Source organism: Mirounga angustirostris, unplaced genomic scaffold (assembly GCF_029215605.1).
Source record: "Mirounga angustirostris isolate CCGP_5_RB_7025 unplaced genomic scaffold, mMirAng1.0.hap1 SCAF_16, whole genome shotgun sequence".
NCBI classification, from domain to species: Eukaryota; Metazoa; Chordata; class Mammalia; order Carnivora; family Phocidae; genus Mirounga; species Mirounga angustirostris.
The window spans coordinates 45,482,271-45,500,790 of NW_026991724.1; the positions used below are offsets into that span (position 1 = coordinate 45,482,271).

Below are 18,520 nucleotides of genomic sequence, written 5' to 3' on the forward strand. Positions count from 1 at the left end.
TAATTTAAATATATTTACTATATAAAGTTTAAATATATAAATATATTTTAAGATTTAAACATATATTAAAATATATATTATATAATATATATTTTGGCAAGACAGCTTTCTGGACAGTCTTGTATACATAATCTGTTTTCAGTATCGAATGCTGGCTCCCTAAATATCAGACAGAACTGAGCTTATTGCTTACTGTGGTAAAGGAAAACACCACCTATAAAGAGCATTGGTAGTATTTCAAAGGAGGAAATGCAAGGATGGATGTTATTGACAATTGGAAGTTTGGTTTAAGGCCAGTCTTTCAATGTGATTAGGATTGGGTGAAGATCAAGATACAACAGTGGAAAATTCATGGAAATTAGGTAAGAATTTTGAGGCTTGGGGGCCACCTGGGTGGCTCAGTCGATTAAACATTTGCCTTCGGTTCAGGGTCCTGGAGTCAAGTCCCGCATTGGGTTCCTTGCTCAGTGGGGAGCCTGCTTCTCCCGCTGCCTGCCACTCCCCCTGCTTATGCTATCTCTTTCTCTGTCAAATAAATAAATATTTTTTTAAAAAGAGAAATACTCTTCAATAAAAACAACAGAATGTACTGTTATACTTTTAATTTTTTACAAACCTGATAGGTGAGAAATGGTATCTCGTTGTTTCAATTTGCATTTTCTCTGTGAGTGAAAATTTTTTTCATATGTTTAAGAGCCAATTCTCTCTATTTCATGAGTATTGGGGTTGTGTGTCTCCCCCATTTTTCTATCTGGCTTTTTGTCATTTGTCCCTCAATTTTTTTTTAAAGATTTTATTTATTTATTTGAGAGACAGTGAGCAAGTGAGAGAGAGCACAAGCAGGGTGAAGGGCAGAGGGAGAAGCAGACTCCCCACTGAGCAGGGAGCCTGATGGGGGGCTCGATCCCAGAACACTGGGATCATGACCTGAGCCGAAGGCAGCCGCTTAACCAACTGTGCCACCGAGGCGCCCCATCCCTCAATTTTTAAGTGTTTTTATATATTAGGAGTATTAGCCTTTTGTCTGAAGTGTATGTTGTAAATATTTTCTCCCAGTTTCTCAATTTTTTTTTGTTATTTTGATAGGGGGCAGTTTATTATTTTTTTTATTTTTTATTTTTTTTAAGATTTTATTTATTTGTCAGAGAGAAAGAGACAGCACAAGCAGGGAGAGCGACAGAGGCAGAGGGAGAAGCAGGCTTCCCGCTGAGCAGGGAGCCCAATGCGGGACTCGATCCCAGGACCCTGGGATCATGACCTGAGCTGAAGGCAGATGCTTAGCCGACTGAGCCACCCAGGCGTCCCATGGCAGTTTATTTTTTAATATAGTCAAATTCATCATTCTTATTATCTCTGAATTTTGTGTCTTGGTTAGAAGCTATCTCAAGGTTAAAGATAAATATACATCTTTTCTTCTATCACATGTATGATTTTATATTTTACATTTAAATCCCTAATCCATTTGGAGTTTATTCTTATGTATAAAGTAAGGTATGGATCTAATGAAATCTTTTCCCACATGGCTACCCCAGTTGTCCCAACACCATTCATTTAAACATCCATCTTTGCTCCCTTCATTTGAAATGCCACCTTTGGGACACCTGGGTGGCTCAATTGTTAGGTGTCTGCCTTCGGCTCAGGTCATGATCCCAGGGTCCTGGGATCAAGCCCCGCATTGGGCTCCCTGCTCAGCAGGAAGCCTGCTTCTCCCTCTCCCACTCCCCCTGCTTGTGTTTCTTCTCTCACTGTGTCTCTCTGTCAAATAAATAAAATCTTTAAAAGAATGAAATGTCACCTTCATCATATAATAAATTTCCATATATTCTTGGGTCTATTTCTGGGCTTTCTCTTCTATTTGTGGATCCATGCACCACTACCACATTGCTTTTATTACAGTTATATTGTAGCGCATTTTAGTGTTTGTTAAGGCTAGTCACCCCTTTTAGATTTTCAATGTTTTTCTGCCTATTTTTGAATGTTTTTCCATGTAAACTCTATTATTAACTTTTCTAACTCCATGGAAAGCTTATTGGTATTTTATTTGAATTGCACTAAATTTACAGATTAATTTAGGAAGAACTGAGATCTTTATACTGTTTATTAATTTTCCCTAAATACTTCATCATGTTCTTTACTGTTATAAATTACCTTTTTTCTACCGTTTTGTCCTTTACCTAGTTATGGTTTTCCAATAGGAAGACTTAATTTTTTCAACAGGTTTATTGATACATAATTTACATAACATAAAATCATTCTTTTTTTTTTAAAAGATTTTATTCATTTATTTGACACACACAGAGAGAGATGAGAGGCAGAACGCAAGTACAAGCAGGGGAAACAGCAGACAGAGGGAGAGGGAGAAGCCAGGCTCCCCACCAAGCAAGGAGCCCGACGTGGGGCTCGATCCCAGGACCCCAGGACCATGACCCTAGCTGAAGGCAGACACCCAACCGACTGAGCTACCCAGGCACCCCTAAAATCATTCTTTTAAATTGAACAAGTCAAGGGGGCACCTGGGTGGCTCAGTTGGTTGAGCATCCATCCAACTCTTGATATTGGCTCAAGTCATCACTTCTCAGCCTTTTGGCTAAGATCAAGTGATATTAGTTCAAGTCATGATTTCAGCATAGTGATATGGAGCCCTATATAGTGTAGGGCTCCACACTCAGCAGGGAGTCAGCTCGAGATTCTTTCCCTCTGCCCCTCTCCTGCTCGTGCACGCTCTCTCTCTCTCAAATAAATGAATGAATAAATCTGAAAAAATAAAGGGAACAAGTCAGTGTTTTTTAATATAATCACAATTTTGTGCAACCATCACCAGTATGTAATTCTATCACCCCAAAAAGAAATCTGAAAACTATTAGTAGTCACTCTCTATACCCTACTCTCAGCCTCTGGTAACCACTAGTCTACTTTCTATAGATTTGACTATCAGGAGTATTTTATATACATAGAATCATACAACATGTAGCCTTTTGTGAATGGCTTCTTTCATAGTGTTTTTGAGATTCATCAATATAATATCAACTTCATTCTTTTATTCTGGCTGAATAATATTCTATTACACTTTATGATTTCTTTTGTTGTTTTGATTTTGGTATCATACTTAGGAAATCATTGTGTAATCCAAGGTCTCAAGAATTTACTGTTATGTATTTTTCTAAGAAGTTACTAGTTTTAGCTCTGACATTTAGGCCTTTGATCACTTTGAGTTAATTTTCATGTGTGTTATAAAGTGTAAGGTTCCAACTTCATTCTTTTGTACATGAATATCCACTTATTCCTTCACTGCTGCTAAAAAGACTCCATTGAATTTTGTTGGCTCCCTTTCCAGGAATGAATTGATCATAAATGGAGATTTTATTTCTGGACTCTGAATTATATTCCATTGATGTATGTATCTGTCTTTATGCCAGCACCATACTGTCTTGATTTATTGTAGCATTGTAGTAAGTTCTGAAATCAGGAAGTGTGAGTACTGTACTTTGTTCTTCTCTTTTTTTTCCTTCAAGATTATTTTGGCTGTTTGGAGTCTCCTATATTTCCATATGATCATTTTCAGCAACAAAAGCAGTTGACATTTTGATATGGATCGCATTGCATCTGTTGATCAGTTTCCGGAACATCACAATCTTAAAAGCATTGTCTTTCATGAACCTGAGAGGTCTCTCCTTTTATTTAGGTATTTAATGTCTTTCCACAATATTTTGAAATTGTCAGTGTATAGATCTTAGCTTCTTTTTTCTTTTTTTTTTAAAGATTTTATTTATTTGAGACAGAGAGAATGAGAGAGCGAGAGAGAGAGAGCACATGAGGGGGGGGGTCAGAGGGAGAAGCAGACTCCCTGCCGAGCAGGGAGCCCGATGCGGGACTCGATCCTGGGACTCCAGGATCATGACCTGAGCCGAAGGCAGTCGCTTAACCAACTGAGCCACCCAGGCGCCCCGCTTCTTTTTTCAATTTATTCCTACATATTTTATTCTTTTTGGTATGATTGTAAATGGCATTTCTTTCTTAATTTTGGTTTTAGATTGGTACCCTTGATTTTAGTAAGTTGATTTTATATCCTGATATACTATTACACCATCTATGATATAGTGATAATCTTATTTTTTTTGATAATTTTATTTCTTCTTTACCTCCTTTTCTACCTCTGATTTATCTTGTCTAATTGAATGGCTAATATCTTTAGTACAGTCTTGAATAGTTGCAGAGACAGTCAGCTTCCTTGATTTGTTCTTGATCTTGGCAGAAATGCCTGTAGCGTTTCCCCACCTAACAAACCGGCTTTAGAACTAAGGATGTGTGTGTGTGTTTTATGTTGTGGAAGTATCCCTGAGCTCCTGTTTGCTTGGATTCTTCTTTGTTAATATTTTATATGTTTTCTCTTGATATTCGTAAGTTATTTTGGCCCATATTTTCTTTTAATGTCGTTTATCAGGTTTAGATATTAATATTTTTTTCATAAAAATTACAAGAGAATTAGAAAGTTTTCCTTCATTTTTAATGATCTGGAACAAGTTATGGAGCATTAGCTCTATGGGTAAAAGCAGTTATGGCCTTCTGTGACTTCTCTCCTAATATTTCCTTCAAAAAGGACAAAGGAATGAAAAAGTAGTAAATCTAGATAAAATCCACATCCTAGTTTATCTTAAAGTCAAGATACCAAAAGTTCCCAATATCTGTAAGAAAACCCCCACACTTGCCCAGGAAAGGCGGTTGGTTCTTCTTGCTCTTTAATAGTAAAATTAAGGTAGGGACGCCTGGGTGGCTCAGTCGGTTAAGTGTCTGCCTTCAGCCCAGGTCATGATCCCAGGGTTCTGGGATCGAGTCCCGCATTGGGCTCCTTGCTCAGCAGGGAGCCTGCTTCTCCCTCTGTCTGCAGCTTCCCCTGCTTGTGCTCTCTCTCTCTGACAAATAAATAAAATCTTTTAAAAAAATAGTAAAATTAGGGGTGCCTAGCTGGCTCAATTGGTAGAGCACACAACTCTTGATCTCAGGGTCATGAGTTCAAGCCCCATGTTGGGCATGGAGCCTGCTTAAAAAAAAAAAAAAAGTAAAATTCAACACTATTGAAAGAGCCTCACAATGAAAATGACATTTACATAGATCACCAACTGATAAGATTTTGCCATATCTTCTTTATTTCTCTCTATACCACATTTATTGAGGTATTTGAAGGCATGTCTTAGGTATCATGACTTGACCCATGAATCATTCACCAAACATCTCCTAAGAATGAGGGTGTGTTTTCTTATTTTTTTAAAAGTTTATGTATGGGGGCGCCTGGGTGGCTCAGTTGGTTAAGCAACTGCCTTCGGCTCAGGTCATGATCCTGGAGTCCCGGGATCGAGTCCCGCATCAGGCTCCCTGCTCAGCGGGGAGCCTGCTTCTCCCTCTGACCCTCCCCCCTCTCATGTGCTCTCTCATTCTCTCTCTCAAATAAATAAATAAAATCTTTAAAAAAAATAAAATAAAAAAATAAAAAATAAAAGTTTATGTATGTATGTATGTATGTATGTGTGTATGTAATCTCTACACCCAATGGGGCTCAAACTCACAACCCAGAATCAAGAGTTGCATGCTCTTTTGACTGAGCCAGCCAGGCTCCCCAAGGGTGCGTTTTTGGGGCACCTGGGTGGCGCAGTCCATTGAGTGTCAGACTCTTGATTTCAGCTCAGGTCATGGTCTCAGGGTCCTGAGATCAAGCTCCAAGTTGGGCTCTGCGCTCAGTGCAGAGTTTGATTATCCCACTCCCTCTCCCTGCTTGCTCTTGCTCTCTCTCAAATAAATAAAATCTTTTTTTTTTAAAGTGTGTTTTTAAAGGTTTATATAATATTTTTCACAGAGAAGAGGTTCTGCTTTACATAATTGCTAAGATTTTTCTCAGGAGTTATTCTTTCTACATTTATTGACATAATCATATGATTCTTTTTCTCCATTGTTCTCTTTCTATGTTGAATTCTATTTATTGACTGACTGAATTCTGAAGTCTAGTTCTGGTCATGGTGTGTTGATATATTATCCCTTTTCAATATTGTTAGATTGGAATTTTTAATATTTTATTTAGGTTTCGTGAATGAGATTAGCCTGTAACCTTCCTTTTTTATTATCCTTTTTAAGGTTGGATATAACAGTTACATTGGCTTTATGAATATGTTGAGGAGAATGTATGCTTTCTCCCCGCTTTCAGAGTTTTGAAGAAATATGCCAGAAAAACCATCTGGGCCTTCAGTTACCATTGTAGTTTTGGTTTTTTGGGGTTTTTTTTGAGACAGAGGTGGGGAAGGGAGGGGCAGAGGGAGAGGGAGAAAGAGAATCTCAAGCAGGCTCCATACCTAGCGTGTGAGCCCCACACAGAGCTCAGTCTCACAACCCTGAGGTCATGACCTGAGCCGAAATAAGAGTCACTTTTTTTTTTTTTTTTAAGATTTTATTTATTTGACAGAGAAAGACACAGCGAGAGAGGGAACACAAACGGAGAGTGGAAGAGGGAGAAGCAGACTCCCTGCAGAGCAGGGAGCCCGATGCGGGACTCGATCCAGGGACTCCAGGATCATGATCTGAGCCGAAGGCAGTCGCTTAACCAACTGAGCCACCCAGGCGCCCTCACTTTTTTTTTTTTTTTTAAGATTTTATTTATTTATTTGACAGAGACACAGCGAGAGAGGGAACACAAGCAGGGGGAGTGGGAGAGGGAGAAGCAGGCTTCCCGCGGAGCAGGGAGCCCGATGCGGGGCTTGATCCCAGGACCCTGGGATCATGACCTGAGCCGAAGGCAGACGCTTAATGACTAAGCCACCCAGTCACCCAGTCACTTTTTTTTTAAAGATTTTATTGATTTATTTCAGGGAGAGAAAGAGAGAGAACACGAGCAGGGGGAGGGGTGGAGGGACAACCGGACTCCCCACTGAGTGGGCAGCCCAAGTGGGGCTCAATCCCAGACCCCAAGATCGTGACCTGAGCTGAAGTCAGACACTTAACTGACTGAGCCACCCAGGCACCCCTGTAGTGTTTTTTTTAAACTTACTTGGTTTGGGCGCCTGGGTGGCTCAGTTGGTTAAGCAACTGCCTTCGGCTCAGGTCATGATCCTGGAGTCCCGGGATCGAGTCCCGCATCGGGCTCCCTGCTCGGCAGGGAGTCTGCTTCTCCCTCTGACCCTCCCCCCTCTCATGTGCTCTCTCTCTCATTCTCTCTGTCAAATAAATAAATAAAATCTTTAAAAAAAAAAAAAACAACTTACTTGGTTTGGGGCGCCTGGCTGGCTCAGTCAGTAGAGCATGTGACTCTTGACCTCAGGGTCATGGATTTGAGTCCCACGTTGGGGATAGAGATTACTTAAAAAACAAAATTTTTAAAATATTAAAACTCACTCAGATTATGTAATGCTAGATTTTGAAGTTTTCTGTCTGTTGATTTTGTAGAGGCTGTTTTGTAGAGATGTATGTGTTTCATCCAGGTTATTAACAAATGGCATTTTCTCATGCTGTCATTTTACTCCATTTGTGAGATGTAGATGGCCCAAAACTGAGGTCCCTGTTAGCTGGAATTCCTGCATTGAATATTGTTGCTGTCTCCTTTTACTTTTATTAGTTTTGAGAGAATCACATTAGGAACATTGCTTTAAAATACAATATTTGGCATTGTGGATCTTCTGTGTAATTTGTGGGCACTATCTTTTAAAAGTACTTTTATCTTTCTAATCTGTTTTCATTTTGTTGCTCTCTTTCTAGCTTCTTGCAATAAATGTTTAGATCGTCAATTTTCAGGTTTTCTTTTCTCATATGTATTTAAATCTGTTACATAAATTTTTTCTACTTTAACTATATTAGATATAAATGGATGCAGATGTTATAATTTGGTTCAAAATAATTTCTCTATGGAAATTTAGAAAATACTGTTAGATTCACTATTTTCTTTCTTTCTCCCAGCTTTTTGTCTTTAAAAATTACCAAGCCAAATGATAATATTAAAAATACATATGTAGTTAATTACCCTTCACATAGATTTAACTTTGGTTATTAACATTTTGCCTTTTTCTCTCTATATATGCACCTTCCTTCTTGGCTCACTTGATGGTAAGTAGCAGTTAATCATTAAATTTCACCTCTCAAACACTTCTGTGTGCCTCTCCTAAGAATAAAGGCTTTTTTCTATATAGTCACACTATTTTTTTTTTTTTAAGATTTTATTTATTTGACAGAGAGAGCACAAGCAGAGGGAGAGGGAGAAGCAGGCTCCCCACAGAGCAGGGAGCCTGATGCGGGACTCGATCCCAAGACCCTGAGATCATGACCTGAGCCGAAGGCAGCCGCTTAACCGACTGAGCCACCCAGGCGTCCCTATAGTCACACTATTATTATCATAGCAATTCAGCCTTACCATCTAATATAGAGTCCATATTTAAATTTTTGAACTTTTTCCAAAAAACACCATTTGTAAGATTTATTTCCAGGATTCATTCCAGATTCATACACTGCACTGCATTTGGGTGTTAGGATTTTTATCTTACTGTTATCCTGCCTTTTTTTTCACTTTGAGTTTGGTTATTTTGTAGTGTCCAGTTTCGTTTTTTTATGGAATGTCTGCGTTCTAGGTTTGAAGTTTTCTTCTTATAATTAGAATAAGGTTAAACATTTTTGCCCAGAATACTACAGAGGTTGTGTGTGGTTATTTTTTTTAGTAAACTTTATTTTAGATTGATTCTAGATTTATGGAAAATTACTAAGATAATAGACTTCCTGTCTATACCTCTCCTGATTTCTACCATTGTTAACATCTTACATCATTAAGATGCATTTGTCAAAACTAAGAAAATAACATTGGTATTAACTAAACTCTTGGCTTCATTTGTATATTTCACAGGTTTTTCCATTAATGTCATTTTTCTCTTCCAGGATCCTTCCAGTTAGGGTAGCACATTGCATTAATTTGTCATGTCTCCCAGTGTCTCCTGGTTTGTGACAGTTTTTCATTTTTCCTTGTCTTTCTGGAATTTCCCTGCCAGGTATCCTTCAGAATACCCCCTAATCTGGGTCTGTTGTTTTTCTCATGATTAGACTGGAGATAGGGGTTTTTTAGAAAGACTGCAACAGAAGTGAAATGTCCTTTTCATCACATCATATGAGGGGTACATGATATCCATGTGACGTCACTGGTGATGTTAACTTTTCTCCACTCCGAAGTTACTATTTTCCTTTTCCATACTCCACTCTCTATTTTTACTTTTTTAAGATTTTACTTATTTATTTGACAGAGAGAGACACAGTGAGAGAAGGAACACAAGCAGGGGGAGTGGGAGAGGGAGAAGCAGGCTTCCCGCTGAGCAGGGAGCCCAATGTGGGGCTTGATCCCAGGACCTTGGGATCATGACCTGAGCCGAAGGCAGACGCTTAATGACTGGGCTACCCAGGCGCCCCTCATACTCCATTCTTTAGAAGCAGCTCACTAAGTGTAGCTCATCCTGTGGGTAGGGGTGCAGGATTGGGGATTAAGCTTCTGTAGGGTAGAAAATCTATATATTTTATCTGGAATTCTGTATAAAAGATTTGTCTCCTCCCCCTTTATTTCAGTGTGGACTCATTCATATTTATTTTATACTTGGAGTTCTAATTACATGTTATGTTCTTTATTTTGCTTTGGACACTGATAGCTCTTTTGGATTGGTTTCTGTGTCCATTAATATCCCTATCCTTTTGGTTTTTGAGGATTTCTTTCCTGATACGATTTTCAGATTCATTTTGTTCTTTCCCCTTCCCTGGTCCTAGAATCAGCCATTTCTCCTAAGAGCCCTGGTTCCTTTTATTGGAAAATAGTATTTAGAAACCAACATCGGGGTGCTAGGTATACTCATTGCTGTTGGTATGCCCGTGCCTCTGGGCCCTCTACACCACCTAACCTAATAAATGCGTGTATACATGTATATGGACATGTAACTGTAATTGTTTTAGTATCTATCTGTCTATATCTACATGAAGCTAAACATGAGCTCATACTGACGTCTCCAACTCCCATCCCATATTTCAGGGTGCATTCTAGCCTTCTTGTCCTGTTTATCTGTTACTTTTTTTCTCAGACAGTGAGAAAACTGGCTTCCACCATCCATCATCCATCCCCACGAGAAACAAATTTACTAACTTGGTAGTGCTTACGTGCAGTTCCTTTTGTCTTTAACTTTCAGTCAAAACATTGTTTTTTAAGGTTTGTAATTATATCATAGGGTACAGTTTGTGTAGTGTATTGATCAACTACAAGCACTTTTTAATTTCCCAATATATGTTGATAATCTAGTTGGTTTTGTCATATTGATTTCTAGCATAACCTGTGATCGGGCAACATAATCTGTATGATTTTGATCCTTTGAAATTTGTTGAGACTTGCTTTGTAGCCCAGTTTCTGGTCTATTTTTTTTTTTTTAAGATTTTGTTTATTTATTTGAGAGAGAGAGAATGAGAGAGAGAGACCACATGAGAGGGGGGAGGGTCAGAGGGAGAAGCAGACTCTCTGCTGAGCAGGGAGCCCGATGCGGGACTCGATCCAGGGACTCCGGGATCATGACCTGAGCCGAAGGCAGTCACTTAACCAACTGAGCCACCCAGGCGCCCTATGGTCTATTTCTATAAGTAATTTGTCTGTGACTGAAAAGGAACTGAATTCTGCAATATTTGGCTTATAGCCACAAAGTTCTAGATCCTTTATTAAATGTTTATTATTAAACATTTAATTTTTTTATTAAATGTTCCACTCAGACTTTGGATTGTGTCGATATTTGGTTTATTTCATGCTGTGTTAATAGATTAACACAAAATTAATAACCCTTATTAAACAATCTTCCATGTGCTTTGTAGAAAATTAGAAAATAGAGACAGGTAAGATTTTTTTTAAATATTAAAATATCTTGGGGCGCCTGGGTGGCTCAGTTGTTAAGTGTCTGCCTTCGGTTCAGGTCATGATCCCAGGGTCCTGGGATCGGGTCCCACATCGGGCTCCCTCCTCGGCAAGAAGCCTGCTTCTCCCTCTCCCATTCCCCCTGCTTGTGTTCCCTCTCTTGCTGTCTCTCTCTCTCTCTGTCAAATAAATAAATAAATATTAAAATATCTTATTCCTACCACTATAACACCTTAGTGGATATAGTACACACACGCCTCTACATGTTTTTCTTTTTACCAAAGGGACACCATAGTCTTACTGTTTTATAACCTGATTTCTTTATCAGTGATTTTTCTACTTACTGTTTCTTTTCTTTTTTTTTTTTTTTTATTTATTTGAGACAGAGAGCATGAGAGACAGAGAGCATGAGAGGGAGGAGGGTCAGAGGGAGAAGCAGACTCCCTGCCGAGCAGGAAGCCCGATGCGGGACTCGATCCCGGGACTCCAGGATCATGACCTGAGCTGAAGGCAGTCGCTTAACCAACTGAGCCACCCAGGCGCCCCTACTTACTGTTTCTATGACATTTTTATTTTATTGCATCTTCAAAACCCAAATTCTATTCCTATTACTCCATTTGGCCCAATTTGATTTGTTCAAATCAGTATCCCAATGCAAGACTGTGCATTCCATCTGGTTATTATACACTGAAATCCCTCTTAATTTAACACATTCCCTTTATTTATGATACTAACACTTTGAAGAGACAAGGCCACTTAAATTGCAAAATTTGCCATCTTTTGAACTTATCTCAATACTGTCCATGATACAATTTGTTTATTCTCTACTCTTTGTATTTTTGTAGATTGGGAATTATTTTCTGCCCTGAGAGATTCACATTAAATATTTTTGGCTGAAGTACATCACATAGGTGATTATGTGTATTCTATCAAGAGACACATGTATTGAATTGCACTGTTAGTTTTGGAATGTTAAAACTCGATTAAGCTAACAGTTTGATTCCTCCATTATCTATCTTTCATTTACTTAATATGTTTAATCAACATAATCATTTTTTCTTTTTTTTCACAATATTGGCCAAACACAAGTTAATACTCAGAAGCATGTGTTTTTTAACTAAAACGTAAATCTTTTAAATTTTCCTTACGTGTTTGGCCCAAGATTTGTGAGAATTATCTTGTATCTTCCCTGTCCCGTTCTTGGAATTAAACATTTCTTTAAGGGTTCCCTGATCATAATAGTAGGTATTTAGAGATGACAATGTAAATGATCAGGGTGCTTATTGCTACTAGCCTTTTTGACATTTTTTCTTTTTCTTTTTCTTTTTTTTTTTTAAAGATTTTATTTATTTATCTGAGAGAGAGAATGGGAGACAGAGAGCATGAGCGGGGGAGGATCAGAGGGAGAAGCAGACCCCCCGCTGAGCAGGGAGCCCGATGCGGGACTCGATCCCGGGACTCCAGAATCATGACCTGAGCTGAAGGCAGTCGCTTAACCAACTGAGCCACCCAGGCGCCCTTGACATTTTTTCTATTTCCTGAAAATTAACCTGTTTCAGATTTTTGTCCTTTGTAGGATTGATTTTGATCAATATTTTCTTATGTTTGTCTTTCACTTTTATAATATCTTAATTTTTTGTTTGTTCTCCCCTCTTTTCTTGATTAGTTTAGCTAGTGTACATTCATTCATATGTTGATTTTTTTTTTTTCCCAAGAGATACCTTTTTGTTTTTCTGTTTTGTTTTTTGGGTTTTTTTGTTTTCTTAGAGAGTGGGGGTGGGGGGAAAGGGAGCGGGAGGGAGAATTTTAAGCAGGCTTCACGCCCAGCTCCGAGCCCAACACAGGGCTTGATCTTACAACCCTGAGATCATGACCTGAGCCAAAATCCAGAGTTGGACGCTAACCAGCTGAGCCACCCAGGCCACCCTCAAGAGATATCTTTTTTAATTTATGTGTTGATTTTCTTTTTCTAAACTCATTACATTCTGGGTTTTTTTGTGTTTTTTTAAGATTTTATTTATTTATTTGACAGAGAGACAGCGAGAGAGGGAACACAAGCAGGGGGAGTGGAGGAGGGAGAAGCAGGCCTCCCACCGAGCAGGGAGCCCAATGCGGGGCTCGATCCCAGGACCCCGGGATCATGACCTGAGCCGAAGGCAGACGCTTAACGACTGAGCCACCCAGGTGCCCCTACATTCTGGGTTTTTTATCTTTATACTTTCTGCTTTCCTTTGGCTTACTTTGATGTTTTTTCTAAACATTTTCATAAATTGTTTATTTAATTTGTGTTGAGGTGACAACTTTTCTCTGGGCACTATGGTTAAATATTGTACCTTCTGAAATGTAGTATTTTCATTTTTTGCCTGGTTATATTTCTCTAGTTTCACTGTTTATTTCCTCAGTATAATAAAGATACCGACTCTATTTTTGATTTTTGACTGCTGACAGCTTTCAAGCCCCATGTCTCTACCCGACTTTTGGGTAAGCAGATAAAAAGCCTGAGAGCTGCCTACTTTGGTGCCTGTGGAAAGTTTAAACCATGCAAACCTCATGCCCAGGAAACCTTAGCCCTGCCCCACACCCTAACTACCAAAAAAAAACCCCAAGTCATTCTCTTCCAAATCTCTAAAGTCCTCTTCAGACCTATTTGGGAACCACTCTGCTCTTTCTAGGAAGCCTTGTTATATAAGTAATAAATCTTTTCACATCTTCCTGATGTATATGGGTCATCATTAGTCTTGACGTCCAAGTCAAAGTTTGTGTGGGTATCCAATCTGCCTCTGCTGGTGCATTTAATTAGCAGAGAGCCTTTAATTTTTTAGATGAAGTGCTTTTTGTTTTCTAATGTTGCTGTTATTTTCAGTGTTATTTTTTGAGGTCAGAGAATGTATCATGTCACCTCTTACACACATCCCCCAATTGAGTCATATACTCTTTGCCCTTGACTCATACCTCCCCTCATTCTGCAGTGATACTCCTGAGTCTTTTCCTGAATCTGGATTGCCATCTTCCAGCTTATATCTGATATTTCCTTTTAACAGTCCCAGGCACTCTGGTATCCCAGGACTTTACCCCACATTTTAATTTCTTGATTCTCTCCAGCATCTCCAAATGGAAGGAATTTCTTATTTCATTCAAGTACATATCTGTGATTGTCTGAAAAGGCATCACAATACTGGGAAGTACAAGGATGGCTGGCCTTGAAAATAAAGAAAAGGAAGAAAGGATATGAAAAGGATATGAACCAACACAGAGTTAGCATATTTAGAATGGAGAAGGAATAATAAAACTCAACTGAAGATAAGTAAGAACAATTATTTAGCACCTTGATATATCAGAACCTTATAATTCAGTGATGAAAAAAAAGAGGGACTGGGTGCCTGGGTGACTCAGTCAGTTAAGCATCTGCCTTTGGCTTAGGTCATGATCCCAGGGTCCTGGGATTGAGTCCTGCGTCAGGCTCCCCGCTCAGCGGGGAGTCTGCTTCTCCCCCTGCCTCTGCCTGCCACTCTGCCTACTTGTGCTCTCTCTATCTCTCTGTCAAAGAAATAAATAAATTCTTAAAAAAAAAAAAAAGTAAAAAAGAAGGATTGTAGAGTCTGCTCTTGGGGAAGTTTAGGGAAATGTAAGTAGAATATCAAATAAGGAAACTAATGATACCATAATTGGAAACAAAGGGATGGTGGAAGTAATGAAGTGCTAGAACATAAAAAGAGAGACATGGATATGCTTAGAGTTAGCAGGTGCAGCCTTTCTAAGGGATAGGACATTTATCCTGAGACTAAAGGATGAGAAGGATCAGCTTACAAAGTGCCCAGGTCCAAGGAGTCTTGTCATATGAAACAGTCTTTGGAAAGCATCAAGTGAAAGAGAAGATTGTACCATATCCTAAGTGCTGAAAAGAGAGAATGTGAAAGGGGGCACCTCAGTGGCTCAGATGGTTAAGGGTCTGCCTTCGGCTCAGGTCGTGATCCGGGGTTCTGGGATGGAATCCCACATCAAGCTCCCTGCTCAGCGGGGAGCCTGCTTCTCCCTCTCCCTCTACTGTTCCCCCTGCTTGTGCTCTCGCTCTCTCTGTCAAATAAAATCTTTTTAAAAAAAAGACTGTGAAAGGAGATGGGGCAAAGGAGTCGGTGTTTGGACATTCCAAGAGTAAAGAGAAACACTAGAGAAACTTAGGATAAATTCTTAACCTTTGATCTGCATTTAAATCAGTGGTAGAAAGATTCAAAATAAAGATGCCAAGGTTTTTTCCCTCTTAATTCTAACTTAGTTGGTCTCTGACAGAACCAGGATATCAGATTTATAACAAGCTTGCCAAAGATTCTGGCCCACACCTAAATTTCAGTAACTTCACTATCTCACATAATTTCACATACATCTCTGAACTCTTGGCCTTTCAAAAATTTCATAACCGGGCGCCTGGGTGGCTCAGTTGGTTAAGCGACTGCCTTCGGCTCAGGTCATGATCCTGGAGTCCTTGGATCGAGTCCCGCATCGGGCTCCCTGCTCGGCGGGGAGTCTGGTTCTCCCTTTGACCCTCCCCTCTCTCATGTGCTCTCTCTCATTCTCTCTCTCTCAAATAAATAAATAAAATCTTTAAAAAAAAAAAATTTCATAACCATATTTTACAATTCAATAAGCCCTTCATTTATTATGATTATTGGTTCATATTTCTGTCGTAGAAGTTCCATGTTCTCTAGTATAAGAAATACAAATATTTTTTTGTTTTCTTCTTTTGTTTCAGATTTGGATTTACATTGTGAGGTAATCAGCTATGTAGAAATGCCCACTTATGAGAAAGATATATCTTCTACACAACATCAGAGCACATACAACAGCGAGAAACTCTATGAATGTAAGAAATGTCAGAAGAAATTTAGTAGTGGCTATCAATTTATTCTACATCACAGGTTTCATATTGGTGGAAGACCCTATGAATGCAAGGACTGTGGGAAGAACTTTCGTAGTGGCTATCAACTTACCCTACATCAGAGATTTCATACTGGTGAGAAACCCTATGAATGTACAGAATGCGGGAAGAACTTTAAAAGTGGTTATCAACTTACTGTACATCAGAGATTTCACACTGGTGAGAAAACCTATGAATGTAGGGAATGTGGGAAGGCCTTTATTTATGCCTCACACATTGTTCAGCATGAGAGAATCCACACTGGAGGGAGGCCTTATGAATGTCAGGAATGTGGGAAGGCCTTTAGTCAAGGTGGACACCTTAGAATTCATCAAAGAATTCATACCGGTGAGAAACCCTATAAATGTCAAGAATGTGGGAAGGCTTTTAGTAGGCGCTCAAACCTTGTTGAACATGGGCAAATCCATACCGATGAGAAACCTTATGTATGTGAGAAATGTGGGAAGGCCTTTAAAAGAGGTCATCAGCTTACTGTACATCAGAGTGTTCATACTGGTAAAAAACCATATGAATGTAAAGAATGTGGGAAGGGCTATACCACTGCCTCATACCTTATTCTACATCAGAGAATTCATAAAGGCGGGAAACCATATGAATGTAAGGAATGTAAGAAAACCTTTACCTTGTATAGAAATCTTACTCGACATCAGCGTATTCACACTGGTGAGAAACTTTTTGAATGTAGGCAGTGTGGGAAGGCCTATAGTACTGCCTCAAAACTTTTTCAACATCAGAAAACTCACACTGGTGAGAAGCCCCATGAATGTAAGGAATGTGGAAAGGCTTTTAGCTTATATGGATACCTTCATCAACATCAGAAAATTCATACTGGTGTGAAACACTTTGAATGTAAGGAGTGTAAAAAAACCTTTACTTTATATAGAAATCTTACTCGACATCAGAGTATTCATACTGGTAAGAAACTTTTTGAATGTCAAGAATGTGGGAAGGCCTATAGTACCGCCTCAAATCTTGTTCAACATCAGAAAACTCATAGTGGTGAGAAACCCTATGAATGTAAAGAGTGTGGAAAGACCTTTAGCTTGCATGGATATCTTAGTCAACATCAGAAAATCCATACTGGTGTGAAACCCTATGAGTGTAAGATATGTAGGAAAACCTTTACTTTCTATAGAAACCTTACCCTACACCAGAGTATTCATACTGACGAGAAACCTTTTAAATGTAAGGAATGTGGGAAGACCTTTAGACGTAGTTCACACCTTACCGCACATCAGAGTATTCATGCTGATAAGAAACCCTATGAATGTAAGAAATGTGGGAAGTCCTTTAAAATGTATGGATATCTTACACAACATCAGAAAATTCATACTGGTGGGAAACCCTATGACTGTAAGGAATGTGGGAAGGCCTTTAGTCGTGCTTCAAACCTTGTTCAACATGAGAGAATTCATACTGGTGAAAAACCCTATGTGTGTAAAAAGTGTGGGAAAGCCTTCAGATATGGTTCAGCCCTTAAAGTACATCAGGGAATGCATTCTAAGAACATAGGAATGTGACAATGCCTTTAGGCATGGCCCAGACTTTTTTAACATCAGGCAGTTCACACTGGTGAGAAATTGAATATTAGTCTTTATACGTATGTCTTCACCAGGTGAGAGAATTCATAATGTAGTTCTTATCACTTTATGAAGATGTCAGTGTCACTCCCCTTTTAATGGAATGTTTGACTTTAAACAATAGCAAATTAAACCCTGAATAGCCAAAGCAATCTTGAAAAAGAAGAATAAAACTGGAAGTATCATGATCCCAGACTTCAAGATATACTACAAAGCTGTAGTAATCAAAACAGTGTGGTACTGGCATAAAAATAGGCACACGGACCAATGTTACAGAATATAGAGCCCAGAAATAAACCCACAGCTATATGGTCAATTAATCTTCAACAGAGGAGCCAAAAACATGCAATGGGAAAAAGTCTCTTCAACAAATGATGCTGGGAAAACAGGACCACTTTCTTACACTAGACACTAAAAATAAACTCAAAATGGATTAAAGACTTAAATGTGAGACCCAAAACCGTAAAAATCCTAGAAGAAAGCACAGGCAGTAATTTCTCTGACATCGGCCATAGCAACATTTTTCTAGATAGGTCCCCTGAGGGAAGGGAAACAAAAGCAAAAATAAACTACTGGGACTACATCAAAATAAAAAGCTTCTGCACAGCAAAGGAAACAACCTACAGAATTGGAGAATATATTTGCAAATGACAAATCCAATAAAGGGTTAGCATCCAAAAAATACAAAAAACTTACACAACTCAACACCAAAAAAACAATCCAATTTAAAAATGGGCAGAAGACATGAACAAACATTTCTCCAAAGAAGACATAAGATGGCCAAAGATGCTCAACATCACTCATCATCAGGAAAATGCAAATCAAAACCACAGTGAGATATCACCTCACACCTGTCAGAATGGCTAAAATTAACAACACAAGAAACAGTGTTGGCAAGGATGTGGAGAAAAAGGAACCCTCTTGCACTGTTGGTGGGAATGCAAACTGGTGCAGCCACTGGAAAAACAAAACAAAACAGTATGGAGGTTCCTGAAAAAATTAAAAATAGAATTATCACAGGATCCAGTAATTCCACTACTGGATATTTACCAAAAGGATACAACAACACTAATTTGAAAAGGTGTATGCACCCTATATTTATTGTAGCATTATTTACAA

General features: G+C 38.9%; 1 protein-coding gene across 16 annotated transcripts in view; it reads left to right on the forward strand.

Moving 5' to 3' along the window:
- Positions 1 to 18,520, forward strand: part of LOC123855587 (zinc finger protein 573) — a 67,348-nt gene that overhangs the window by 23,443 nt on the left and 25,385 nt on the right. For 14 of the 16 annotated variants that reach the window (XM_064581308.1, XM_064581313.1, XM_064581314.1 and 11 more), the window contains one exon: positions 15,636 to 17,653. In XM_064581308.1, coding sequence (XP_064437378.1) covers positions 15,636 to 17,341 — 1,706 coding nt within the window. In that variant the 3' untranslated portion in view covers positions 17,342 to 17,653. Of the gene's footprint in view, positions 1 to 3,522; positions 3,683 to 15,635; positions 17,654 to 18,520 lie in introns of those variants that run through there. The other 2 variants (XM_064581322.1, XM_054511566.2) reach the window with 2 other exon arrangements.